At 40.3% G+C, this 27,510-nt stretch overlaps 1 protein-coding gene across 1 annotated transcript; it reads left to right on the forward strand.

Moving 5' to 3' along the window:
- The first annotated feature begins 4,004 nt into the window (after positions 1-4,004).
- AK3 (adenylate kinase 3) lies at positions 4,005-26,270 on the forward strand. Its single transcript, XM_047767689.1, has 5 exons — positions 4,005-4,322; positions 16,202-16,321; positions 17,309-17,481; positions 18,117-18,235; positions 24,273-26,270. Exons 1-5 carry the CDS (start codon positions 4,172-4,174, stop codon positions 24,412-24,414), a joined length of 705 nt encoding a protein of 234 aa, XP_047623645.1. The 5' UTR covers positions 4,005-4,171; the 3' UTR covers positions 24,415-26,270.
- The last annotated feature ends 1,240 nt before the right edge of the window (positions 26,271-27,510 follow it).

Consider the following 27,510-nt stretch of genomic DNA (forward strand, 5'->3'; position numbering starts at 1 on the left):
CTTCTTCCCAGTACTCCCAAGACACTGCCAATCCTATTGTGCCACACTGGAAACTACAGATGCCACCTTTATCACTTCCAGATGCAGTTAGATTGATTTTGGGATTTTCTGTTCTGTTTTATTGACTTATGTATTCATGTCCTAATACCACCCTCTTGTTATACAGGTCTCATAATATTTTAAGAACTTTAGTAGGATTAGACTCTCTTCATTTTCTTCTTTTTCAGGGCTTTTCCATATATTTTTGCTTATTTATCCTTTCAAATAAACATATAATAAAATTGTCTCAGCTCTAAGGCTTCCCCTTCTGTTGCTTTTGCAGTGTTAAAAAATATTGTATTGTTTGTATTTTCTGACTTCTGCCTCCTCTGTTCTGTTTCCCCAGTTTCGTCCAGATCTTCTCTTTCTTTTTCCCCTGATATCCTTTTTCTGGAGAGTTTGAATTCTGCTCTCAGAAGCTCCCTCTCAGAGTAAGTATTCAGTATTTCATCTAACATTTTTGAAATTACTAATTCAGTTGCTGAATCACTATGGGATTTGTGGCAAAACTATCTTCTTATTTTTTCATCTATATATTGTAAATGAAAAATGACTTTTTTTTTTGAGGGCCACACTTGCAGCATATGGAAGTTCCCAGACTAGAGGTCGAATCAGAACTACAGCTGCCAGCCTACGCCACAGCCACAGCAACTCAGGATCTGAGCCACGTCTGCAACCTACACCACAGCTCATGGCAACACTAGATCCTTAACCCACTGAGTGAGACCTGGGATCAGACCCACATCCTCATAGATCCTAGTTAGGTTGGTTAACTGCTGAGCCATGAAAGGAACTCCCAAAAAATGATTTAAAAAAAATTAGAAATAGTTTTAATCAGTTCTCAGTCCTATCAGCAGAACTTGATTCATTTAATCACTCCCTCTTTCTTGAAACATCGACTTGCAAAATACCACACTCACCTGTTCTTTTCCTAACTTGCCTCTCCTCTTTGGGCTCTTTCAGTGTTTCCTCCTCATTGTCTTAATGCTGGTGAACCCCTGAACTCAGATTTCAGACCTCTTCTCGTCTCATCTAAACTCACTCCCGCAGTGACTTTGTACTATCTCATTAATTTAAATTTATCAACAACTCCCAAATTTTATATCTTCAGCCAGGATCTCTACTATGTACTCAAAATTTGTACATCTGGAGTTCCCACTGTGGTTCAGCAATAACCAACCTGACTACTATCCATTAGGACTCGGGTTCGATCCCATGCCTCAGTTAATGGGTTAAGGGTCTGGCATTGCCATGAGCTGTGGCATGGGTTGCAGACGCCACCACTTGGATCCAGCATTGCTGTGGTTGTGGTGTAAGCCGGCAGCTGCAACTCCAATTTGACCCCTAGCCTGGGAACTTCCCATATGCCGCAAGTGTGGCCCTAAAAAGAAAAAAAAAAAAAATATTGTACATTTAACTGCTTCCTTATCAGCTCCTCTGGATGTCCCAAAGGCATCTTCAACTTAACTTACCCAAAACAATGCTAATGTTCTCCCCAAACCTGTTTCTCCTATAGTCTTTCCAATCTCAGTTAATGACAGTTCTGTTTTTCTAGTGCAGCTCAGGGAGAAATTCTTTCTCCACTCTCTAATCCACCTACCCCTGGATTCGCTCCCATGGCTACAACTGACAGCTCAGCTGGAATGGCTGGACCAAATGGGACCGCTGGGCCTCTCTCCCCATGGTCTTCTTTCAGACTTCTTCAGATTCGGGCCTCTGCAGGAGTGTTAGAGGGCAAGCCCCAACATATGAGCACTTCATAAATCTCTTTTTGATTCACCCTTCCCAATGTATTGATGTTTAGTTTGAGCTCGGTGTGTTTACCACTAGGGCAAGTTGAAGGGGGAAGAACCAGCCCAAACGAATGTGTGTGCACGGCCACATGACTGTGCTAAGCTCAGTTGCCAAGAGATTTCTCAGTCTGGCAGTTACTTATTCATTTCTCGGTCATAATCAACAAACTTTAGCAAAGCTGCAGCTCTGTGGGGCCTGGTGATATGACCACAACACTCAGCTTTTCCTCCCCATGACAGAATGATTTCTCAGTTGTTTGTTTTCTTTCTAAGCTAAATATCTCCCAGGATTTTCTTTCAGATCTCTTTGCAACCCTCAAATGTTCCTGGCTTTGGAAATTAGGACTCTCTACACACCTTCAGGTTCTCCGGTGTTTCATAACTTCTACTTGTCCAGACTTTTTCATTCTTTTGTTAGTTCTGTTCCTTAAGTTTTCTGGTACTTTCATTTATGTTTCTTTTTTTTTTTTTTTTGCTTAATCCCTTCCTGTTTTCCATGGGTTATTATTTTTTTAATCTTTTTTTTCTAATTACATGAGTTGAATGTTAATTCATCTTCATTCTCTCCTAGTAATAAAATATGTACGAGCTACTAAATTTCTCTCCAACTACAGCACTGTCTACCTATTAAATCCCCCCACCCATTCACCAAGCTCAGGTTCACTGGGGACTACGCTTTCCCTTACCACCTCTCTCTGAAATAATTACTATCTTTTAAATTGAAAAGCAGTTTGGGCCCACACGTTTGGTAACTTCTGAGGAAGATGGCACTTGTTTATTTTTCACAGAGCCTTCTCTCTGCCTTAGTATAATGTCCTGACACAGAGAAATGATAACAATGATGGGTAACTTTAACATAATATTGAACACTACCCTGCAGCTGGCATTGTACTTACACAGTTTTAACAACTTCCATGCCCATTTTACAGAGGAAATAGGTTCAAATTTTTTGCCTTGTGTTTCTCTTCCTGGAACACACCAAATATTCCATCTCTAGGGTTTTTTTCCCCTTGCCTTTGTCTCTTTCCCTCCACCTTCCCATTTAGTGCTGAGAGCAAATGCCATTTCTTCAAAGCTTTATTGACCATCTCCACACATTCTGTTTTGTTTTGTTCAGAGTATGAGCTCAAATTATCCTTCAAATATTTCTGTTTCCTTGTTACGATCTGCCTCAACCACTAAACTTTCAATTCTAAGGCGCAGACATTTTACTGAAAAAATATATGTAATCACTGTATTGCTACAGGCAAAAAATGGAGCCTGTGGAAGAGCCAATACTTTCAGGCTCAGCTGAGTGCAAGCAACAACTACTTTTGAATCCCAAAGTGTGGTCCTAGGAGGTAAGAGACACCCCTCAATAGACCTATGACATGGAGCACCTCACTCAATTTCAACTTAGATTCCTCTCGTGGGAAATGAAGAGGAAGGCCCTATCGGCTCATTGTCACCCACTGTGATTCTACCCACTATGATAAACGTACCTTAAAAATTAGCCCGAGAAAGCCAGGGAGAAGAGTCGCAGGGCAACTGAGGAAGAGAAGGGAGGGGAGAAATCTGCAGGCTGGGGGCGGGGAGAAGGGGAGCATTTGATGACTCTGAGAACCCAGGGGCACGGGTGGTGGCGAGCGGGCCGCAAGTAGGGGTCGCGCGGGGGAGGGGGCTGGAGTTGGGAAGGGCACCTGACGGGCGGCACGGTAGACCCTCTCTCTGGGACTCGGCAGCACTGGGCATGGCGTGAAAGGTGCGTAAAGGGTGTCAGGCGGGGGGCAGGTAAGGGTGATATCCAGTAACCAAGGAGCGCAGAGCGGGGCCCAGGGTTCAGAAGGGGACGCGCGGGAGGAGTGGCCAAGTGTGCGAGGAACTGGACGAGGTCTCCCCGGCTGGGACTGGGCAGGACAGGGCAGGGCATTGACAGGTGCGAGGTGAGGACCTGAGGGAAGTAGGGGGTATTCAGGGGTCGGGGGGGGTGTCTGGAGGCGCAAAAGAGGTGCAGAGGGGAGCCGGCGGGTGGGGAGGAGGCGCTAAGGGACGCGGGTTCGCGCGGGTCGGCGGAGGAGCCCACAGAGGTCTCACAGGAAGCGCGGAGGGGGCGCGGCTTGCGCTCCGCTTGCGCGGGCGGGGCTGGGCCGGGCGAGGGGGAGGGGGTGCCCCGAGTCGCTGGGGGCAGGCGGGCGGGGCTGCTCGGTTGCCTATCGCCTCACTTCCGGGCTCGCCAGAGAGCTGAGGCCGACGCCAGCTCGCAGCGCTGCCAGCTGCTCAGCCGCGGACCACCGAGCGGGTGAGAGCGTAGCCAGGCCGAATCCCCATCGTTCGCGCAGCCCAGGCCTCTCTCTGCGGCCATGGGGGCGTCTGCGCGGTTGCTGCGCGCAGCGATCATGGGGGCGCCCGGCTCCGGCAAGGGCACTGTGTCCTCGCGCATAACCAAACACTTCGAGCTGAAGCACCTCTCCAGTGGGGACCTCCTCCGAGACAATATGCTTCGGGGCACAGGTGGGAGCCGGGGCGGGAAGGGCAGCGGTTCACGGTCGCCTGGGTGGGATTTGTGGGCGGAGGGACAGGGGCGGAGAAGTGGGTCCCGGGAATGTGGGTCTGGGGTATGGGCGCAGCATCTTCCAATTGCCTGCCAGTAGGGAGACCTCCCGCTTCTGAGCGACTGCTCCCCGAACCTTTGGTCTCTACGGACAGCTTCAGGCGGGTTATTGAGGGACGGAACTAGAAAGGTAGGACGCGTTTGAAGTTCAAAGATTAAAAGAAACCACGTGACTTTCAGGGGTATGTGCAGCCACGGTCGCGGCTGCTCCTAAGGGTCTCTCCAGAGGTGTGTGGTTTCTTCCTCTCGTGCACTCGGGCTTGGAGAACTGACTGTTAGCGCTTTCTTTTATTACTTTTTTTTGTTTGTTAAACGCTATGGGATTTTCTGCTTCTGACTTTCCCCGAATAATCTGAAGGCCCAGTATTATTTACCCTAGCCGATGTCACAAAATTGGCTTAGATCATTGATAGCCCCAGAGATTTCTTAGACATGAAAGCTGTTCCTTAGAATAGAAAGCTATTCCTGTGCGTGGTTATCTGAAAGATTCTTTTGTTTCTTATGCCAAATAAATTATTATAACTCAGCACAAAATCTAGTCAACAAACTGTACACTTTACAATGGGTGGATTTTATCTGATGTAAATTATATATTTAAAAAACTGCTTTCAAAAAGTCAGCAGCAGGGTGTTTTATTTTTCTCTCAAAAGTGTTGACCTTTATTTTTCAAAACAGTCATTTTGAAGCTCCTTTTAAAAATTAGACACTGCTGTACAGCAGAAATTGACAGAACATTGTAAATCAACTATAAAAAATAAAAAGCTTATAATTCACTGCGGTTCATTAAAATGAAAATAAAATTTATTTTGCATCAAAATGAAAAAAAAATTAGAGCTAATCTCTTGCACAAGGTAAAAAAGGATTGGAACTAGGATGGAAGTACGTAAAAGTAAAGCCCTCCCTAATTCTTTGCCTCAGTCCCACTCTTCAGGAGGGAACAGCCTTGTGTTTCCTTTTAGAAATCTTTACCTATATGTATATCCCTTATTTTATGCAATATGTAATCCTATTAAATATGTATTCTGCACCAGTGTGTTTTCACTTTAGTATATTTTTCCACATTAAACAGAAAAATCAATTTCAGTATTTAATGTTTGTATGGGTATCTATTTGCTGGATCCACTACGAATTATTTAACCAATCCCCTATTAATGGACTGTATAGGTTATTTCTCTCTCTCTCTCTCTTTTTTTTTTTTTTGGTCTTTTTGTCTTTTTAGGGCCACCCCTCGAAGCATATGGAGATTCCCAGGCTAGGGGTTGAATCTGAGCTGTAGCCTCCAGCCTACACCACAGCCACAGCAACTTGGGATCCAAGCTGCCTGTGTGACCTACACCACAGCTCAGGGCAACGCTGGATCCTTAACCTGAGCAAGGCCTGGGATCGAATCTGCGTTCTCATGGATGCTAGTCGGATTCGCTAACCTCTGAGCCACGATGAGAACTCCTATAGGTTATTTCTAAGTGAGCTTTTTGTTTGCTTGTTTCAGAATACTGATGTTGAAATAAAAAGAAGAATCACCTCACGGTTTTTAGTTTGTCTCATGGAATTCTTTGGCTTATCACCTCATCTGGTGAATTACTACTTTTATTTTCTCTTCTAACATTGATCATTAAAAAAATCATCAAGTATTTATGATTAATTAAACTGTTTGGCTCACTTGCTAAGTGTTCTTGATGCCACATATTGAAGTTGTTGGTAGCAGTAGTCTCCAGTACTACACCAGCTAGGGTAAGTTTATCCAATGTGGAAAGGAGTAAAGAATCTTTAAGTGATTCTCTGAAACATAACTCAGCAGTGAGGTGTAACTGTAGTTAGAGAAACCTTCAGTGCAGAGTTAAATTTACATTAACTTGTGAAAACATAAAACATTAAAAGGAGTTCCCATCGTGGCGCAATGGTTAACGAATCCGACTAGGAACCATGAGGTTGTGGGTTCGGTCCCTGCCCTTGCTCAGTGGGTTAACGATCCGGCGTTGCCGTGAGCTATGGTGTATGTGGCAGACGCGGCTCGGATCCCGCATTGCTGTGGCTCTGGCGTAGGCCGGTGGCTACAGCTCCGATTTGACCCCTAGCCTGGGAACCTCCATATGCCGCGGGAGCGGCCCAAGAAATAGCAAAAACACACACAAAAAAAATAAAAATAAAAAAAATAAATTTAAAGCAAATTAAACTTTTTTTTAAAAAATTAAGAAACAAGTTTCTTTGTGACCTTAACATCCCGTGCCATGCTGGCTATCATCTCCCAGTCTTTACAACATGAAAAGAGAGGCTAGAGGGAAAGAGGAGAGTATCACTAGGAAAGATGTTCAGCTTGCTTCAAGTGCCTGCTCTTTCTGGAGTCTCTGTAGGTAGTTCTTTAACACAGAAAACAGAAAATGGAGTTTAGGGAGGGATAACGAAATTGTTATTACAGATACTCTGTATCTCAAGACTAAGAATATATTCTTAATAAATATTAGTGTGTGGATTAGATATTTCCCATAGGATCAGAGCCAAAGGAGAGGTGTAATCTTTTATTTAAAAAATACTGCTTGGTGTTTTTTCATTTTAAGAGTGAAGTATATTTATTATAAAGTAAGAAAAACATGTCCTGAGAATATAAAAAAATGACATCTATAATTCTACCCACAATTATAATTAACTCTTTGATATTTTTTCTTATATTGTTTATTTCTTTCACTTTTTCTGTTGCATTGTATGCATTTGCAGAATTTATATATATATATATATATATATATATATATATATTTTTTTTTTTTGTCTCTTGTCTTTTTAGGACCACACCCCACGGCATATGAAGGTTCCCAGGCCAGAGGTCTAATCTGAGCTGTAGCTGCCAGCCTATGCCACAGCCACAGCAGCAACGCCAGATTCAAGCCATGTCTGCAACCTATACCATAGCTCATGATAACACTGGATCCTTAACCCACTGAGAGAGGCCAGGGATTGAACCCGCAACCTCATGGTTCCTAGTCAGATTCGTTTCTGCTGAGCCTTGACAGGAACTCCCCAAATTTTTATATTCTAAATGATTGCTTGGATACCTTTTTTCAGACGTATGTTGTGAGCATGTTCACACGTCACTAAACAAGTTTTAAAATTATATTTAATTTCATCAAGATTGCACAGTTAGGAGTTCCCATTGTGGCTCACTGGGTTAAGAACCCTACCTAGTATCTGTGAGGATGTGAGTTCAATCCTTGGTCTTGCTCAGTGGATAAGGATCTGACATTACCACAAGCTTCAGTGTAGGTTGCAGATGTGGCTCGGATCTGGCATTGCTGTGGCTGTCATATATAGGCTGGCAGCTGCAGCTCTGATTCCACCCTTAGCCTGGGAACTTCCATATGCCACAGGTGTGGCCATAAAAAGAAAAAAAGAAAAAGATTGCACAATTACTAATTGAAACATTTTCCTATTATTATCTACCTTTGTGGTTAACCATTCTTTGCTGTAATTAATAGTGTTATGACTATCCTTGTACTTGAACATTTGGCAGCATCTCTACTTATTTCATTCAGAGAAATCCCCTAGTGTGCAATTTGTGTAAATATGGCACCTTCAAATAGTGTTAGGGAAGAATGGTGCCAATTTACTTTCCAACCACCATTTCATGATGATGCTGTATTGTATAACCCATGGCTGTATATTATAGCTAAAATTTAAAAGCATTCCAGCAGATGTGATAAAGATACTGGAAATATGACAGTGTCTGTTGACAATAGGAAACCTGGTGTAACTGTAGACTGACTGCCACTGAGCTCTGGAATCAGGAAACTGGAGTCTGGCCCTTTGTTGTTAGTCCAGCCCTCTCATTTAAAAATGAGGAAACTGAGTTCAGGAGAGGTTAAAGGACTTGCTCAATAATAAAAAGCAATCACTGGGAGACGAGGGCAAACACCCAGATCGCCTATGCCAATTAAATTACTCTTTCCATTATGCTGTATTTTCCAAATTGAGGTTCATGAGATAATTTTAGGTAGACAAAATTTTTTATCTCAAATAAAAATAAAATTCAAATAAAAAAGAATACAATTTTTTTATTTCAAAGCATATTTGAAAAATAATAACTAGCACACCAAATCTTTAATTTCGTCAACATTATAGCTTGTTACATTAAAAAGCTGTGTCACTTTAAAGAGAAGTATATAGGAGTTCCCGTTGTGGCACAGCTGAAACGAACCCGACTAGGAACCATGAGGTTGTGGGTTCGATTGCTCAGTGGGTTAAGGATCCGGCGTTGCTATAAGCTGTGGTGTAGGTCGCAGATGTGGCTCAGATCTGGCATTGCTGTGGTGTAGACTGGCATCTACAGCTCCGATTAGACCTCTAGCCTGGGAAACTGCATATGTTTCGGGTACAACCCTAAAGAGACAAAAGACAAAAAATAAAAGTATATATCAATTCAGCTGTGGCAGAAATTGTAAGGTTGCCCTGTGATTGCCCAAAGGTGGGAGAAACTGTACTGCATCATAGTGCTTCTCAAAGACATAATCCTGGCCTAGATGGCTACCACCTTTGAATCTTATTTGTTCTTATTTGTAAATTGGGGAAATTGAACTCAGTAAGTCATCTCAAAGCCTCTGTCAGCTCCCAAGATTATGTCTAACAGAACTGTTATGTATACCCATGCAGTATAGATGTACCTAATTAGAATAATATCAACAGTAGAACAAATTATTTTTGTAATGGCAAAATTTTGATTTTCCATGGTTTTGAATTACAAAGTATATAAAAGGACATTTAGTGAAAAGATCCCTCCAGAGCTGTTTCCTGTGCATACAACCCACTGTTTACTTATTCTCCTCTTTTTTTTACACAAATGACAGTAAACTGTACATAATCTTTTCTACCTTTAACAATACTGCTTTCCATAAGGATTGCTCCATTTCTTTTTTTTCTAACAAAATAATTATTAGCTTTTAAGAAATTCCATGGCTGAAATCCAGGATAATCCAGACAGCTCCTGTCTCCATCCATCCATCCATGGATTCTTCAAGCACCCAATTTCTGCAGAGTACTGGAGATAGAGAGACAAATGTATTTCATTGGAGGTACTCACAATCAGAACATGGGTAGGCTGATGGCCATTAGTCTGCTCAGGCTGCTGTAACAGAAAAGCACAGACAAGGTAGCTTAAACAATAGAAATTTATTTTCCGGTAGTTCTGGAGGCTAGAAGTCTAAGATCGAAGTATCAGCAGGTTTGGTTTCTGGTTTGGCCTTCCTTACTGGCTTGCAAATGGCTACCTTCTCACTCTGTCCCCATGTGGCCTTTCCTCTGTTCTGTGTATTCCTAATGTTTCTTTCTCATAAGGACACCAGTCACATTGGATTAAAGTCACCCCTTTATGACCTTATTTAACCTTAATTACCTCCTTAAAGGCCCCATTTCTAAATACAGTCATATTGGGAGTCTGGGCTTCAACATACAGATTTTAAGGAGCACAGTTCAGTTCATACCTACATGTAAACAGGTAGTTTCAACAGTGTGATCAGTGCTCCAACAGAGACAAGTCTGTGACGTTATGTAAATCTAGAGGAGGAACTTTTGGTTGCCTTGGAGGTTGAGGGACACCTCATCATGAAAGGCCCTTTAAGATGTGTCTTGAAAGATGAGTAAGAGGAGTTCCCGTTGTGGCTCATTGGAAATGAATCTGACCAGTATCCGTTAGGATGTGGGTTCAATCCCTGGCCTTGCTCAGTAGGTTAAGGGTCCAGCGTTGCCATGATCTCTGGTGTAGATTGAAAACACACCTCGGATCCTGAGTTGCTGTGGCTGTGGTGGAAGACAGCAACTACACCTCCGATTCGACCCCTAGCCTGGGAACTTCCATATGCTGTGGGTGCAACTCTAAAAAATAGACATAAAGAAAAAAAAAAATAGATGAGTAAGAGTTTATCAGGCAACAGAAGAAAGAGGCTTGTGCTAAGACTGGGAGGACTTAGAATATGTGGCGCCAAGTGTTGAGGATTTGGTGATAATTGTGGGGAGGTAGGTGTGGGAGAGATAAGATGAGGCCGGACCTACTTGGGCCTTTATGTCGTTCTTGAGTTGCGATTTTACCCTGAAGCAGAGTGGGAGGGGAGGATTAGATAGGAATTCTTTCTAGTGCTTCACTGAAGAGGAGTCAGTGTGGTTGATGGTTGGAGGGAGAAACAATGTCAAAGGAGGTTGGTTTGTTTGCTTTTCCTTTTTCATTTTAGGGCCATACCTGTGGCATATGGAAGTTCCCATGAGAGATGTCAAATCGGAGCGGCTGCTGCCAGTGTAAACCACAGCCATAGCAATGTGGGATCTGAGCTGCGTCTGTGACCTACACCAAAGCCCACATCAACACTGGATCCTTAACCCACTGAGCAAGGCCAGGGACCCAGCCCAAATCCTCTTGGATACTAGTTGGGTTGTTAACCCACTAAGCCACAATGAGAACTCCTAGGTTTTCATTTTATATTTCATTGTTGTTGAAAACTATGTTAAGCTTTTTTTTTTTTTTTTTTTTTTTTTTTATTTTGGCCACCCACTCCACATGGAGTTTCCAGGTCAGATCCCTTAAACCAATGTGCCGAGCCAGGGATTGAACCTGTCTGTAGAGACACCAGTGTTCCTGTTGCATCACAGTGGGAACTCCTCAACAAATTTTTTAAGTTTTATGTACATTATAATATAATGATGCTAAAAGCAGTTTTGTCAGGAACAGTGTTAATTCTCTGTAGCTGTTTCTCTTGGCATATGTGAAAAAGAACTGTATTGGTCAGGCCCTTCTTTTGTACTTCATGCTGCTCAAACATTAAGTTGTTTTCAGCTTATTCAGATATAGGTGTGGTTGGTTTGAGTAGTATTATAAGAATGACCTGGGAGTTCCCGTCGTGGCGCAGTGGTTAGTGAATCCGACTAGGAACCATGAGGTTGCAGGTTCGATCCCTGCCCTTGCTCAGTGGGTTAAGGATCCGGTGTTGCCTTGAGCTGTGGTGTAGGTGGCAGATGCGGCCTGGATCCTGCGTTGCTGTGGCTCTGGTGTAGGCCAGTGGCTACAGCTCCGATTAGACCCCTAGCCTGGGAACCTCCATGTGCCACGGGAGCGGCCCAAGAAATGGCAAAAAGACAAAAAAAAAAAATTACAAGAATGACCTGATATTAGAAGGAGATAGAAACTTAAAATGGCTTTTTATATAATACAAACATCTCTCAGATTAATGTTTCCATGTTTTAGAATTTATGATTATTGTACTTAAAATTAAAAGCTGGTTTTAACACTTCCTATTTTCCTTTAAGCTTCCTTTCCTATTTTTATAACTATCTTTACAGATTAGTTTATTTGAATAATTTACTTAAAAATTTTTTTTTATGGCCACCCCCACAGGATATGGAAGTTCCCAAGCCAGGGACAGAATCTGAGCCACAGCTGCACGGTACTGCTGTGGCAATGCTGGATCCTTTAACCCACTATACTGGGCTGGGAATTGAACAAGCACCTGTACAGCGACCTGAGCTGCTGCAGTTGGATTTTTTTTTTTTTTTTTGACTTTTTAGGACCACACCATGGCACATGGAGGTTCCCAGGCTAGGGGTCTAATCAGAGCTATAGCTGCCAGCCTACGCCACAGTCACAGCAATGCCAGATTTGAGCCGTGTCTGCGACCTACACCACAGCTCACGGCAACACGGGATCCTTAACCCACTGAGCGAGGCCAGGGATTGAAACTGCATCCCCACGGATGCTAGTCAGATTTGTTTTCACTGAGCCATGACAGGAACTCCTTGAATAACTTACTCTTAAACTAGCTTGTGTTTTGTAGGTGTGGAGGCTCACAAATTTGTTAATTTTTTTGAATCAAAAGGAAATAGTTTTTTGGGTTTTTTTTTTGTCTTTTTGCTATTTCTTGGGCCACTGCCATGGCATATGGAGGTTCCCAGGCTAGGGGTTGAATCAGAGCTGTAGCCACCAGCCTACACCAGAGCCACAGCAACACGGGATCCGAGCTGTGTCTGCCACCTACACCACAGCTCACGGCAACGCCGGATCCTTAAACCCACTGAGCAAGAGTAGGGACCCAAACGAACCCATAACCTCATGGTTCCTAGTCGGATTCGTTAACCACTGAGCCACAATGGGAACTCCCGAGGAGGAAATAGTTTTTTAATGAGCCTATTTAGATACAATATTAAATTATAGGTAGTTAAGGGAATAAAAATTTGCTAAATGTCTAAAGAATGTGCTGGACAAGAGTCCTTGCATAATTTTGGGAGGGAGTAAAAACAAAATATAATAAACTAGTTAGACTTTGATATAGAGTTGAATCATTTTTTTATTTTTCTTTTAAATGGAAGCATTGCTGGGAGTTCCTGTTGTGGCTCAGTGGATTAAGAACCCAACATAGTGTCTGTGAGAATGAGGGTTTGATACTTGACCTTGCTCAGTGGGTTAAGGATCTGGTGTTGCTGCAAAGCTGTGGCATAGGTTATAGATGCAGCTTGGATCCAGTGTTGCTGTGGCTGTGATGTAGGCCGGCAGCTGTAGTTCTGATTGGACCCCTAGGCTGGGAATTTCCATATGCTGCAGGTGTGGCCCTAAGGAGAAGATAGATAGATAGATAGATAGATAGATAGATAGATAGATAGATAAATGGAAGCATTGCAGCCTTCAGATTTTAAGAACTATTGTGAGTAAATGTTTACTGATATAGAAAGTTGCTAGTGACAATGAAAAAGCTTATTAGACTATGCATGGGACTATCTATCACAAAGCAAAATATTTGGAGGTTTTTATATTATCAATTTTAATGATAATTATCTCTGAGTAATATTGAGATTATAAGTAGCCTTTTTCCTTTGTTTTTGCTTACCAGGTATTTTTCCTTTTCCTTTTGTCAAAACATCTTTTTTGAGAAATAATTCACATGTAATAAAATTAACCCTCATAAGGTATGAATTAATGTTTTTCATTACAGTGCAACTATCACTACTACGATTTAGAACATTTTTATCACTCCAAAGTGAAACACTTCTCCCATTAGCAGTCGCTGTCTATTTTTCCCCAATTCTCCCAGCCCTGGACAACCACTAGTCTTCCTTTTTTCTCTTTAGATTTGCCTACTTTGAACATTTTATATAAATGGGATTATGTAGTATGTGATCTTTTGTGTCTGGCTTTTTTCTACTTAGTATTTTTCAAAGTTCATAAACTTTGTAAAATGTATCAATACGTCACTTCTTTCTATGTCTAAATAATATAATTTTGTATGGATACACTGAGTCTTATTTACCTACTTGTGACTTGATGAAAATTTGGGTTGTTTCCACTATTTGGCTATTGCAAATAATGTTGCTATGAACTTTCATGTATGAGTTTTTGTGTGAACTTGAGTTTTTATTTCTCCTGGAAAAATATATCTGAAAGTGGAATTGCCACCTCATATGGTAGCTCTTTTTAAACTTTTGAAAAACTGCCATACTGTTTCCAAATTGGCTATACCATTTATAATCTTACCAGCAATATGTGAGGTTTCAAGTTTTCAACATTCTTACCAACAGTAAAAATATCTTTTTGCTTTTTAGGGCCACACCTGTGGCATATGGAAGTTCCCAGGCTACGGGTCAAATCAGAGCTGTAGCTGCCAGCCACAGCCACAGTAATGCGGGATCCGAGCTGCGTCTACGACCTACACCCCAGCACCAGATCCTTAACCTATGGAGCGAGGCCAGGGATCGAACCCTCATCCTCATGGATATTGTTCTTAACCCGCTGAGCCACAATGGGAACTCCCTGGAATTTTCTTAATTTCATGTTCATATTGTCCATTTTTGTATACTATTGATCTTGTACCCTGCAACTTTGCTGAATTCATTTATTCGTTCTAATAGTTTTTTTGGTAGATTCCTCAGGATTTTCTATATATAAGATCATGTCATCTACAAATATACTTTTATTTCTTCCTTTCTCGATGCTTTTCTTTCTTTTTCTGGACTAGTTGCCCTGGCTACAGTCTCTGGTACACTGTGAAGTGGCGAGAGCAGATCATCTTTTCTTAAGGCTATTCTTATACTTAATGTGAAAATTAAGTACTTTATTATTGACCTAATCCTCTCAGTCCTTTAGTGGAGGGCTTTCCCTGAAGAGTGAGAGGGGAGGGAGTGACCAATACCAGTTTTTGGGACTCAGCCCTAGAGAACTGCAAGTTTTCCCCCAAGTACTGTTAATGAGTTTGAGCTCTGTGTCCCCAAGAGCAGTGGTCAAAGGCTTGGCAACAGAGAGGTACACACATATTAAGTATGCGGATCTTTCCAAGATGGTATTTTAGTGAGTACTGAGCACTCTCAGAACCCAGGGTCTCTTCCCGATGCAGTTTGTTGACTCCAGCAGTACACCTAGCAAATGGCAACCAATTTCCATGCAGTTAACATGCTTAGTTAGAAATCTGAAATTTCATGAATTTGACAATTTAGAACCTGTTTTGAAGTATGTCAGTTCATACCAAGAATTATGAAAAAAGTCATAAACTTTGACTCTTTAAATCTCTGACTCCTGAGAATTTATCCACTAGAAATAATTCAGAAGCCCTCCCTGCCCTACCTCCCTCCAAGAAAGAAAGAAAAGAGTGTTAAGATCTTTAAAAGTGGTGGCAATAGGGAAAAATCAAGACTAATTTAAATCGTTTAAATGTCCAACAGTACGTACTGCTGAGGTAGAGTATATTTTTATACATAAAACATAGATATATATAGAGTATTATATAGTTACCAAAATGACTAAATAACTATATAAAAATCACTGAAAAGTATTTACAAAAATAATTTAAGCGAAAAAAGAACACAAAGCTATAAAAACACAGATTAGTACAATTCTGAATGTATGTGTGTAGAAAGTTTGGTAAGAGATGATGAGGAAATTAAAATACTGTTGCCTAAGAATGACATATAGTTGTGGGTAATATATATATATATATATATTTAGTTGTGGGTATTATTTTTAAATTGTTTGTAAATTCTTTTTCAGGGTGTTTTATTAATAAAAATAAATGATAACTCCCCTAATGAGGTCAAAAACTGAACTGTGACAACAGTAACTGTTTTTGAGGACTAGAAAAATCTCCATAGTAACATGATCATAGGCACTTAAATGAGCCACTTAAAAATGACCATTTGAATTTCTTGTTTCAAAAGAAAGTAATTTCAGTTAGTCTATATATTTTTTGGTAGAAAATTTAGAAAATACAGAAAAGTAAAAATACATTAAAAAAGCATAATAATTCACATGGAGATGACTACTGTTTACATATTGGTCTACAGCTTTCCATTTTTTTGGCTGTACATTTTACACTTGTATATATTATATATTTACAAAATATTCTTGGGGCCACACCTGTAGCATATGGCAGTTCCCCAGATAGGGGTCAAGTCGGAGCTACAACTGCCGGCCTACACCACCACCACAGCAAAGCATGGTTCCAAGCTGCATCTGCGACCTATTTCAGAGCTCATGGCAACCCCAGATCCTTAACCCACTGAGCGAGGCTAGGGATCCAACCTGCATCCTAATGGATACTCATCAGGCTCATTACCGCTGAGCCACAAAGGAAACTTTCTACATTTGTATATTTTTACATAATGGAGAGTTTGAAATAGACATTGATTATTTTGTAACCTCTGTTTTTAATCACAAAAGCTCAAGTGAATGTGTATCCTGGGGGCTTAAGACAGCTGGTCTCCTAGAGAACAAGAATGGGGTAGGACAAATGCACTTGCTGATTTGCTTTTATTCCTGGGTCTGCTATAGAAATTGGTGTGTTGGCCAAGACTTTCATTGACCAAGGGAAGCTCATCCCAGATGATGTCATGACTCGGTTGGTCCTTCATGAGCTGAAAAATCTCACCCAGTATAGCTGGCTGTTGGATGGTAAGTGGAGCAGTGGGAATATTTCACCTGCTCAAAATGATGCTTGCAGACAGGAGAGCAAGCATTTCATGTGCTTCAGACATTCATGGTGGATCATGGGCAGGGGCCTTACTGCCGCTACTCCCCACCCTGGAACCTTAGGCCAGTCATCTCCTCTAGCCTGCTCTTTCCCAGATGCCAAGAAGGAGGTGGACAGCATGATTTCTAAGCTCCTTCAGATGTGACTTCAGTTCCTTCTGTCTCCTTTGAGAATATTCATGATGAAGGAGGCTCACAAAAGGAAAAAGGAAGGCTGCAGAGTAACTTACAATCAGCTATAAGCTTTTCCCAGCCAGAGGTGTGACTGGATCCTTGAGGATAGGTTGATTTTTACCAGAGGGAGTGAGGGGAGAGGAGAGGAAGAGGGAGGGAAACTTATTATAAGGAATTCACTCAATTCCTTATGGAGGCTGACAAGCCCCAAGATCTTCAGAATGAATCAGCAAGCTGGAGACCCAGGAGGGAAGATGGCGTGATGGTGCAGTTCCATCTGAAGGCAAGTAGGCTCCAGACCCAGGAAGAACTGATGTTTTAGTTTGAGTCCAAAGGCAGGAAAAAGCTGTGTCTCAGCTGTTAGGCAGTCGAGCAGGAAATGTTCCCCTTATCTTCTGGGGAGGGTCAGCTCTTTGTTCTGTTCAGGCTCCCAGTGGATTAGATGGGGCCCACTCTCATTAGGGATAACATCAGCTGTGCTCAGTCAACTTATTTGAATGTTGATTTCATCCCAAAAAACACCCTTACAGACAGACCCAAATATCGTTTGAGCAACCTGTGATGTAGAGAGGATGACACATAAAATTAACTATCACAGTAGCTTTATACCTGTCATCAGCCTTCCTCATGTTATTGCTTTGTTCAGTTTGCTCAAGGTGAACTAATTTTCTTCCTTCTCCCCTTTCTGCTCATGGCCCTTTCTTCTATTTTTTTTTTTTTTTTTAATTTGTAAAGGTTTTCCAAGGACACTTCTACAGGCAGAAGCCCTGGATAGAGTTTACCAGCTGGACACAGTGATTAATCTGAACGTGCCCTTTGAGGTCATCAAACAGCGTCTCACTGCTCGCTGGATCCATCCAGGCAGCGGCCGCGTCTACAACATTGAATTCAACCCTCCCAAAACCGTGGTGAGTAGTTGTGGCGGAACTGACTCAGCCTTCCATGTAGCCGACTGTCTCCAGTCCTCTTGACCTCACAGATGGCCTTGGATGCCCTTGGATGCCCAGAACTCCTGAGGGCATATTCTCAGATTCCTTGGTGTAGTCAACTAGTCTAGTCCAGTCAGCTTGGTAGTAAAGCCATCCCCATGAGCAACAGGGGTCTGTTATTCCTTCTAAGGCATTTATTGATTTCTCTTCTGTGCCAAGGAGTATGTTGGCAATAGGGATTAATGACATCTTGGTTTCTTAAGGTTCGCAGTCAAGATTCCCAGTATGTAGCTGCATCTTTGTATGTGTGTGTACATATGTATATATTATATATATGTAGTCATGAAATTATTATATATTATTATTATTGTATGGTATTATTTAGAGGCTGCTTAGAAAAGCTTTTGCTCTAAAGAGGTGACTCAAACTAGAAATGATGGTAGGGCCTCTCATGGCTCTGCAGTGACCTAGGTTTGGATTTGATTCCATTATTTAAAAGCACGTTTGTATGCTTTGTGCTTCCTTAAATGTCTGTTTAAAAATCAAGTAACTCCTTTAAAAATATCTTTCAACACGGAGATGTCTGATTCCAGAGCCTTATAACTCCCATTTAGGGCATTGATGATATAACTGGGGAGCCACTTGTTCAGCGTGAGGATGATAAACCAGAGACTGTTGTCAAGAGACTGAAGGCGTATGAAGCCCAAACTGAGCCCGTCCTGGAATACTACAGGTGAGTTTGTTACTTTTCAGAACTTCCATTGCATGACGAAGTACAAAATCAATTTTTGATCTTCCATGTTTTACAGCCAAAATGCTAAGATACCAGAAGATCCAATGAAATTTGGTTTAAATAATAAAGGAAATTTCCTTGTGTAACAGAGAAGTCTAGGTGGTAGTTTGGGCTTTGGTTGCCCCTAGGTTTATCAGAATTTCACCACTCTCTCAGCTTTGTATTAGCTCTGTCCTCAGGCTTCTCGCATAGTTTCAGACAGTTGCCAGGAACTGCCACAACATCTTCTTTATGGAAGGCTGAGGGATCACCTTTCTCCCAATGAACAAAAGCCCTAGATTGAACCAACTTGAACAGCCCTATGGTCAAGGAATGCCTTGCATTTTAGGCCTAGGTTACTGCCCATTCCCGAACTAGTCACTGGGATGAGAGAGATTACACTGATTGGTCCACACCCAGAGCAAGGAGTGAGTGGGTCAGCCTCACCCAAACTCTCTTTCTGATGGAGGGAGGGTCGAATAAATGCTGGGGAGGCAAACCTAATAGCACCCACTACCTGTGATAATACTGGGCAGTGTGGCCCAGAAGACTCTCAAAGGGCGACTAATCCTCAGATCAGTTATTTGGCAAATAGTCTTAAAGAAACTTCTAACATGGATTTGTTAACTCTTCAGGGAATTCATATCCCACAACAAATATGGGAACTCTACTGAATTAATATTTGAGTCAAGCTAAGAAACAATTCAGTTTGTTCATTCAGCCTTTCCCTCTCCTAACAGAACAGAGGCTTGATGACGGTCACTTTTTTTTCCTTTTTACAGCCGTACCTGCAGCATATTTAAGTTCCCAACCTTGGGATCCAGTCAGAGCTGCAGTTGCCAGCCACAGCCACAGCCACACTGGATTCAAGCCACATCTGTGACCTAAGCTGCAGATTGCAACGCCAGATCCTTAACCACTGAGCAAGGCCAGGGATTGAACCCACATCCTCACAGAGATAATGTTGGGTCCTTAACCCTATGAGCCACAATGGGAACTCCTCACATTCATTATCCAGTTATTGAATGATGATTCAGCATTAAGATAGTATTGTGGTTAGAGCATAGACCCTGGAGCCAGACTGCCTAATTTCAAATCCAGTCTCGCCATTTATTAACTTGACCTTAACCTCATGTTTAACCTCTGTTTTTTTCCCACTGTAAAAAGGGGTGGGGGTGAGACTTGCAGGTTGAAAGATGGAGTTACTATTTGTAATTATTAGAATTGTGTCTGACACATTAGGCACTATATAATTATTAGCTGTTATTATTGTTGTTGTAATGGGGCAACTATGCAGTAAAATCTGAAGCCGTAGTCTCCAAATTTTTTTAACGGTTATTTCTGGAGGGCAAAATTACGAGGGAGTTAGGGATTACTTTCTATAGTAGTTGACTATAATTTTGTAATTATATAATGAGCCTAGCTCTGCAGATTACCAGATGTGTGGCCCTAGGAGAGTTGTTTTAACTTCTGTGCCACAAATTCTTCATTTACAGAATCAGAGCAATATTAATTAGTACCTACTTTATAGGGCTGTTAAAGGAATTAAGTGAGAGAATCCATGTACAGACTTATAACAGCCCTCGCACTGTTAAATCACTCAGTGGTAACAATTATTATTTATTCTGTTGACACTGTATTAGGCCCTTGATCCATATTGATAATTAGACCCAGTCCCTGCCAAACCCCAAAGAAACTCACTTTTATGAGGCAAAGTGCTGGGTTAATAATATTTATCATGCAATGTGATATGTGCTTATATCAAGCAAGAACCTAATTCCCACTATTTTAGCCAAATGGGACATTTATTGGTCATGTGGCTAAAAGGTCCAAAGGTAGATGGCTGGGTTGAGGTATTCGAACAGCGTCGTGAGGTCTTGATCACTCTCAGCTCCATCTGAATCTCATGCACTGAGTTGGGTGAAGAGGTTGTCTCCCGAAAAGGGTTTGTTATTCATTTAAAAGTAACCGGAAAAAGGGAGAACACATTGTTGCTGAGCTGATAACAATGCTAGGAGGCTATTAACACAGACACTAACCAAATGCAGTGGAAGTACAGGGAATAGTGCTATAAAACATGGAAGGGAACTTGGGGAAGGCTGCAGAGATGATGTGACCTGGGTCCCGATCTCACGAGATACCTTAGTCTTTCTAGGCTTCTGGCTTTTGATACCTCTTGCCATTAATTGAAGCTTTTCCTTCTAAGTCCCTACACATAGAACCAGAACTGGACTTAACCAACAATTTAAAGTAGTATTTGCCACAACCTCAGTGTGAGAGTCAGCATTTTTATTTTAAAATATTGACAGTTGTATTGTTGCTTGTAAAACTCTTCTCTGCTCTGGGATATTTGATAGCGTAATTAGGTCTTGAGTTTATGAGCAATGTGATGCTTTTACTCTTTAGAGGACCAGCCAATAGCTAAATCTGGTTCCATTTTATCACATAGAAATTAAGGTGACAAATGGTCTTCCCAGGTACAGCTTTAGAATTGAATAGGTGCCTGTGGTTGTTCCCTTAGTAATTAACCCCCTTGTGACACTGGCTTGATTTTAAGGTGGCTCTTCAAGAGGCTTACAATAGGTAAGAAGCTTATTCTCCTGAAAGCTTTACAAGATGTCTGAGAATTTAGAACCAGAGGGTTTTAACAGATGTTTCTTACCAAGAAAATAGCGGTAAAGTCTTAACTGAGGCAAATCTGAGGTAAACCTAAAGGAACGCTTTTATCCTCAGTGTTATATCTTAAAATATAGTGAAAAGGTTGCAGAGGTATGATCGATCCTGTTTTTAGAAAGTAGTAAACCAAGAGTTCTTCATCTGCTCTCCTGCAATCTTTTTTTTTTTTTTTTCCCCGTCTTTTTGCCTTTTCTAGGGCCACTCCCGCAGCATATGGAGGTTCCCAGGCTAGGGGTCTGGGATCCGAGCCATGTCTGAGACCTACACCATAGCTCACGGCATTGCAATGCCAGATCGTTAACCCACTGAGCAAGGCCAGGGATCGAACCTGCAACCTCATGGTTCCTAGTTGGATTCGTTAACCACTGCGCCACGACAGGAACTCTGCTCTTCTGCAATCTTTAAGCCAGTGCACTTATGAGTGGTCAGGGTAGAGGTTGTAAATAAGAGGAATGCCCAACTCTCTGGCAGGAATCTGTGTGTTTTGAAAAGTAACCCCGGATTCTGATCCTCCTCACCATCAAACCCCCCAGGAAACTGAACTGAATAGACTGACTGCTGGCCTGGTAACAAGCCAGACAAATCTGCCTGGGGAGAAATGGAGAAACCTGATAGGAAATAATAAAAATAGTATTTTAAAATTCCCCTTTCCTCTAAAATTCAAAAGGAGAGCAGAGGAAAAAACAAACCTAGGCAAAAAGAAGGAAGGATAAAAAAGTATTAGAAAGCTATTTTGCAAATAATTAAGTAGACAAAAGAAAGCTAAGGCAGGACCTATTTTTGGAAACATACCATTGTGGTGATTTGGGTTATTACTTTACATCTCTAACACGTAGTTTTATCAGTAAAATAAGGAAAGTTGAGTATTAAAAAGGATTAAATGAACTATTAAATGTAAAGCACTTAGCACACGTTCCAAAAATGATAGGTGACATCCATTTCCATAAGGCAGAAGGCAAAACTGAAACTAAAATCTAGGTTTTCCAATGTCAAGCAAGTGACTTTTTCTCCTAATCACACAGACCTATACCCACTGAGACTGTTAAATCCACACTATCATCTTTTAAAAATCACTTTTAACAGATCATTAGGAAGATTCAGACCTGTGAGGTTTTTTCTTTCCTTTTTTTAAAAAATCAAAATATAATTTGACTTACCATATTATTTTAGTTTCAGGTGAATGGCATAATGAATCAATATTTTTATACATTATGAAATGATCACCGTAAGCCTAGTTATATTGTGTGTCACTGTACAAAGTTATGACAATATTATTGACTATATTCCCTATGGTGTACATTATGTCCCCATGACATTTATTTTATAACCAGAAGTTTGAACCTCTTAATCTCCCTCACCTATTTCCCATATTCCCCAATATCCCTCCCCTCTGGCAACCATCAGTTTGTTCTCTGTATTGGTCTGTTTTATTTTGTTTGTTCATTCTTTTTTTAGATTCCACATATCAGTGAAATCATATATATTTTTATTTCTCTTCTTGACTTATTATTTTTTTTTGTCTTTCGTCTTTTTAGGGCTGCACCCACAGCATGTGGAGGTTCCCAGGCTAGGGGTCTAATCGGGGCTACAGCTGCTGGCCTCTGCCAGAGCCACAGCAATCGCCGATCCAAGCCACGTCTGTGACCTACACCACAGCTCATGGCAACGCTGGATCCTTAACCCACTGAGTGAGGCCAGGGATTGAATTCGCACTCTCATGGTTCCTAGTCAGATTCTTTTCCACTGCGCCACGACAGGAACTCCTCCGCTTGACTTATCTCGCTTAGCATAATACCCTCTAGGTACATCCATGTTTTTGCAAATGACAAGATTTCATTCTTTTTTTATGGCTGAATAATATTCCATTGTATCTACATACTACATCTTTACGCATTCATTCACTGATAGACACTTTGGTTGTTTCCACTGTTTGGCTGTTGTAAATAACGCTGCATTGAATATGGGGATGTATATAGCTTACAGCTTTTCCAGTTAGTATGTTTTTTGGATATATACCCAGAAGTAGAATTGCTGGGTCATATTGTAGTTCTATTTTTAATTATTTGAGGAACATTCATACTATTTTTATTAGTGGCTGCACTAATTTAAGTTTCCACCAACAGTGCATGAGAGTCCTCTTTCCTCCACATCCTTGCTCACACTTGCTATGTTTGATAAAAGCCATTTTGACAGACATGAGGTGATATTTCATTTGGTTTTTATTTGCTTTCCCTGATGATTAGTGATGGTGATCATCTTTCATGTGTCTGTTGTCCATCTGTATGTTTTCTTTGGAAAAATGTCTGTTAGCTCCTCTATTTTTTAATCAGGTTGTTTTTTTAATGTTGGATTATATGAGTTCTTTGTATATTTTGGATATTCCTTATCAGATATATCATTTGCAAATATCTTCTCCCAGTGTGCTTTCTTCACTTTGCTGATAGTTTCCTTGGCTGTGCAAAACCTTTTTAGTTTGAGGTAGTCCCATTTGTTTAATATTCTTTCATTTCCCTTTCCTGAGATGATATATCCAAAAAATACTCCTAACACTGATGTCAAAGAGTGTACTGTCTGTGTTTTCTTCTGGAAATTTTATGGCTTCAGGTCTTGTATTTAAGTCTTTAACCCATCTTGAGTTTATTTATGTATATGGTATGAGAAAATAGTCCAGTTTGATTCTGTTGCATGTAGCTATCCAGTTTTCCCAACACCATTATTGAACAGGCTGTCTTTTCCCCCATTGTATATTCTTGCCTCCTTTGTCAGAGATTGACTACATAAGTATAGGTTCATTTCTGGGCTGTTTGGCTCCATCAATCTATGTATCTTTTTTTTGGTGCCAGTACCATACTGTTTTGATTACTGTAGCTTTGTAGTATAGCCTGAAGTCAGGGTGCATTATTCCTCTACTTCTGCTCTTTCTCAGGATGTTTTGACTGTTTGGGGGTCTTTTGTCGATCCGTACACTACTGGTTTGTCATATATATCCTTTATTACACTCAGGCATGCTGCCTTTATACCCACTCTGTTTAGAGTTTTTAATCATAATGGATGTTGAATTTTGTCAAAAGCTATTCTGCATCTATTGAGATGATTGTGACTTTTATTCTTCAATTTTTTTAAGGTGCTGTGTGACATTGATTTGTCATGCAGAATCATCCTTGCATCCTTGGGAAAAATCCCACTTGATCATCTGTATGATCCTTTCTACTGAATTTGGTTTGTTAATATTTTGTTGAGGATTTTTGCAACTGTGTTCATGTTGGCCTATGATTTTCTTTTTTGTGGTGTTATACCTGTCTTTTTTTTTTTTCCTTTTTAGGAAAAAAGGGGGTGTTGGAAACTTTCTCTGGAACAGAAACCAACAAGATCTGGCCACATGTGTATGCTTTCCTACAAACAAAAGTTCCTCAAATAAACCAGAAAACATCAGTTCCTCCATGAGGAAAAGTGCATATAAATAGTAAGATGAGCAGAAGCTCCTTGTCCTAAAACTGGCATGTATCAATTCTTTGAAAATTGTGTTAGTTTCATTTCTACTGATTTTATTCTGGAAATTAAGGATGTCCCAAATGAAGCAAATATGAAGATTCACCTTCTGAAATGTATGGTGTGTTTTATCTACTTATCATCTATGGATATGGAATTCAAAAACATCAGAGATCTTTAAACTTTTGAAAATGAGCACAATTTTAAAAGAACAATTGGTAATAATTAACTGTTGTTCAGAAGAGAAGTGGTCGGTAAAGTTTCCTTATTTTTCTGGAAAAGTGAAAAAATAAGTTCATGTCACTTGTGGAAAGTATCTTATCAGAGGTCAAATTGTGTGTAGACTGATGCCAAAAGAGAGATCTCTAAGCACTGTGGTACACGGTTTTGTGGGACATTTTATCTATAGAACTTCGGAAAAAAAGCAACTGGATTTACAGATTAGTTGCAGGATACAGATTCACTGCTGCCTTTTATTGGCCTAAAACAAAAAAAACCGCTAGATGTTTCTCTAACAAAATGGGTTTATTTGAGATCAGCAGATAATTGCAATTTGAGGTCTATAACCAATGGTGAGCCATGTGCAAGCCCTCCCCTCAGCAAGGGAATGAGAATGCTTTCGTAAGGGGAAAAGGAAGTTGGAAGGGCTCTAGTAAACACAGAGTCCGTGGCTTTTCATTGGCTGAGTCCTTGCCAGGAAAAGAGTATTTTCTCCCTGTTGGGTTCTACTTTATTCACAAGGCCTGAGAGCTCCCCATTCTGGTTTCCTGACTCTATTTAATTGAGGTTTCTGTTTATTAATTTTTTAATACACTATACCAGCAAACTTGTAGCAGTCATATATGCTGTACTTTTTGGTTTACTCCGAATTTTCAACCGGCTATAAAAATGTATCAATTAGCACATAGGAAAATATACTTTCCTATGACTTAACTTTTTTTGAAAATACTTGTGTACTTAAGAGATATGATTTGTTAGAAATTGACATCATAAGTTCTTACAAAAGCACCAAAGTCTTTATTTTCAACAGAAAATGTAATTAAATTCGTTTTCAGGTATTACTTAGGTTAAGAAATGTGTGCTTTAGGATCTACTGGCCAGTTTCTTTTTTTGATCTAAACATCTGCCTTGATGAATAACAAATTGAACTACCAAGAAAAAGAAAGAACAAAAGAAAGAAAAGCGTAAAAGATACCTATGGCAGTAGATTAAAATAAGCATATTTTGTCATTAAGAAATATATCAGGTTTACCTGGGGAAAATTCCCTTGACATAAATAGCAATCATAACTAGTAAACAGCTGTAGCAATTAAAAGGATTTAGATGACAAGTTAAAAAGAACCAGGAAACCAATTGATTTTGCTTGAAAGAGTTCTTTATAATTAAAGAAGTTGACCCCTGCCAGTATTCACTGCTATCCTACCTTGACGGGGAAGAATTCTGCCAGTGAATGTAATCTGAGCAGCCATTTTAAAATGAAAATGGTTTCATTCCTGAGAGGGCAACAGGATGCATGCTTATGTACTGCAGGATGGTATGAAGAGCAATGGAAGGAGAAATCCCGTAATATCTTCAATGGCATATCTATTCTTACTTGGTGCTACATCAAATCGAACATGTCATTGTACCAGCTGTTATGGTTTTTGAAAATGTGGTGCATTTTTATTCTAGGCACTGAAAATACAAATGCCAGCAAGTGATGCTTATGTATTTGGGGCAGAGGGAAACTTATCTTTCTTTCAATTTTTAAAAATTCAATATTGATCTTTTGAAAATGTACCAAGACCTTAAAAAAGAATTATAGTAAATATTTCATTCTTTATAAAACTTCCTTTCATGTCTTATTTGAATGTTAATATGCGCTTTCTAAAAATGTTGGGAACCACTAAAATTTTATCAAACATACATTAATTATCAATGTGTTAGAATTAAATGAAAATTTAGAACTGTGGCTATTACTTTGTCTTTGATAATTCACAGGGCCCACTCTATCTCCTCTTCCCTTCTGCTGCCCTGATGTCTCATTGGCTTCTGAATTAGTGAGTGCTTTCTAATAACTGCCTTAAAACAGTACTTAGCCTGGCTTCATTTTATGCTCTATCTCCTGCTATAGTACTGTAGCCATACTGGCTTTCTTGACACCTTCAGGAGATGTGGAAATCAAAAGAGGGATAGAAAAATATGGCTATGAAAATTAAGACACTTTTCCCCTCCCCTCTCCCCTGCCACCAAAGCAACCCAAGGTTTTGTACATACACCCATCCTTTTGGGAAATGCCTACACTATTACAAAAAGAACATGTTTTCTGCTATAATAACTATCATGATTTATGTGCCCATGGAAATGTGTCTGGAGCTGAGTGCCATGGCTAGAAGCTACTATGTCTCAGTTAAAAATTAATAAGAACAGTACTTCAACCCATTACCCTATTTTCTAGAGAACCACAGTTATTTTGGTACACTTTTCATAAAAAGAGTGTGCTGTGGGAAATACAAATTGGCAGTTAGTACCATTCAGAAATTTTCTCAGTTCCATTTGAAATGGCTCAAATTTCTAAACCTGAGCCCACAGCTGCTCTTCTCCCAGCTATTTACAGTGGTCTTTGAGGAAACTAAAATATTTTGGACATTCATAGTTTGTGACAAATCACCAATGTTAATAGCAAATCATGGTAATTACAGACCTCAGATTTTATTAAATTGCTGAAATACTGTAGCCAATAACAGCAATAAATTTATATTTTAAAATATATTTATAGTTGTCTTCCCAGTGACAAAAGGAAATATTCCAAGACACTAATAAACTGGAGAAACAGCTTTCCTATCTTTGCAACTCAAGATTTCGATTTAGAAGTTATAGTTAAAAATTTTTAAACCCAGTCAAAATAGTCTAGCTTTTGTTTAAGGGTTCTGGTAAAAGCCAATATGCTTTGTAGAGCCCACACCTAGCTCCAGCTTTTTGTTTGTTTAGCTCACTAATGATTATGTTTTTCCATATATATAGCACTGAGTAAAGTGGTCATGCTAAATTACATTTTGGAAGAATTTCACCAAAGTGTAAATCAGTCTGGT

The sequence above is a fragment of the Phacochoerus africanus genome, chromosome 2 (assembly GCF_016906955.1).
Source record: "Phacochoerus africanus isolate WHEZ1 chromosome 2, ROS_Pafr_v1, whole genome shotgun sequence".
Taxonomy (NCBI): Eukaryota; Metazoa; Chordata; class Mammalia; order Artiodactyla; family Suidae; genus Phacochoerus; species Phacochoerus africanus.

What these genes read in the sequence shown, in the direction of transcription:
- AK3 (XM_047767689.1), top strand. Translation starts at nt 4,172, where the DNA reads ATGGGGGCGTCTGCGCGGTTGCTGCGCGCAGCGATCATGGGGGCGCCC. An exon ending in CAATATGCTTCGGGGCACAG is followed by an intron (nt 4,323 to 16,201) that starts GTGGGAGCCGGG and finishes GGTCTGCTATAG; the next exon opens with AAATTGGTGTGTTGGCCAAG. An exon ending in CCCGTCCTGGAATACTACAG is followed by an intron (nt 18,236 to 24,272) that starts GTGAGTTTGTTA and finishes TTTCCTTTTTAG; the next exon opens with GAAAAAAGGGGGTGTTGGAA.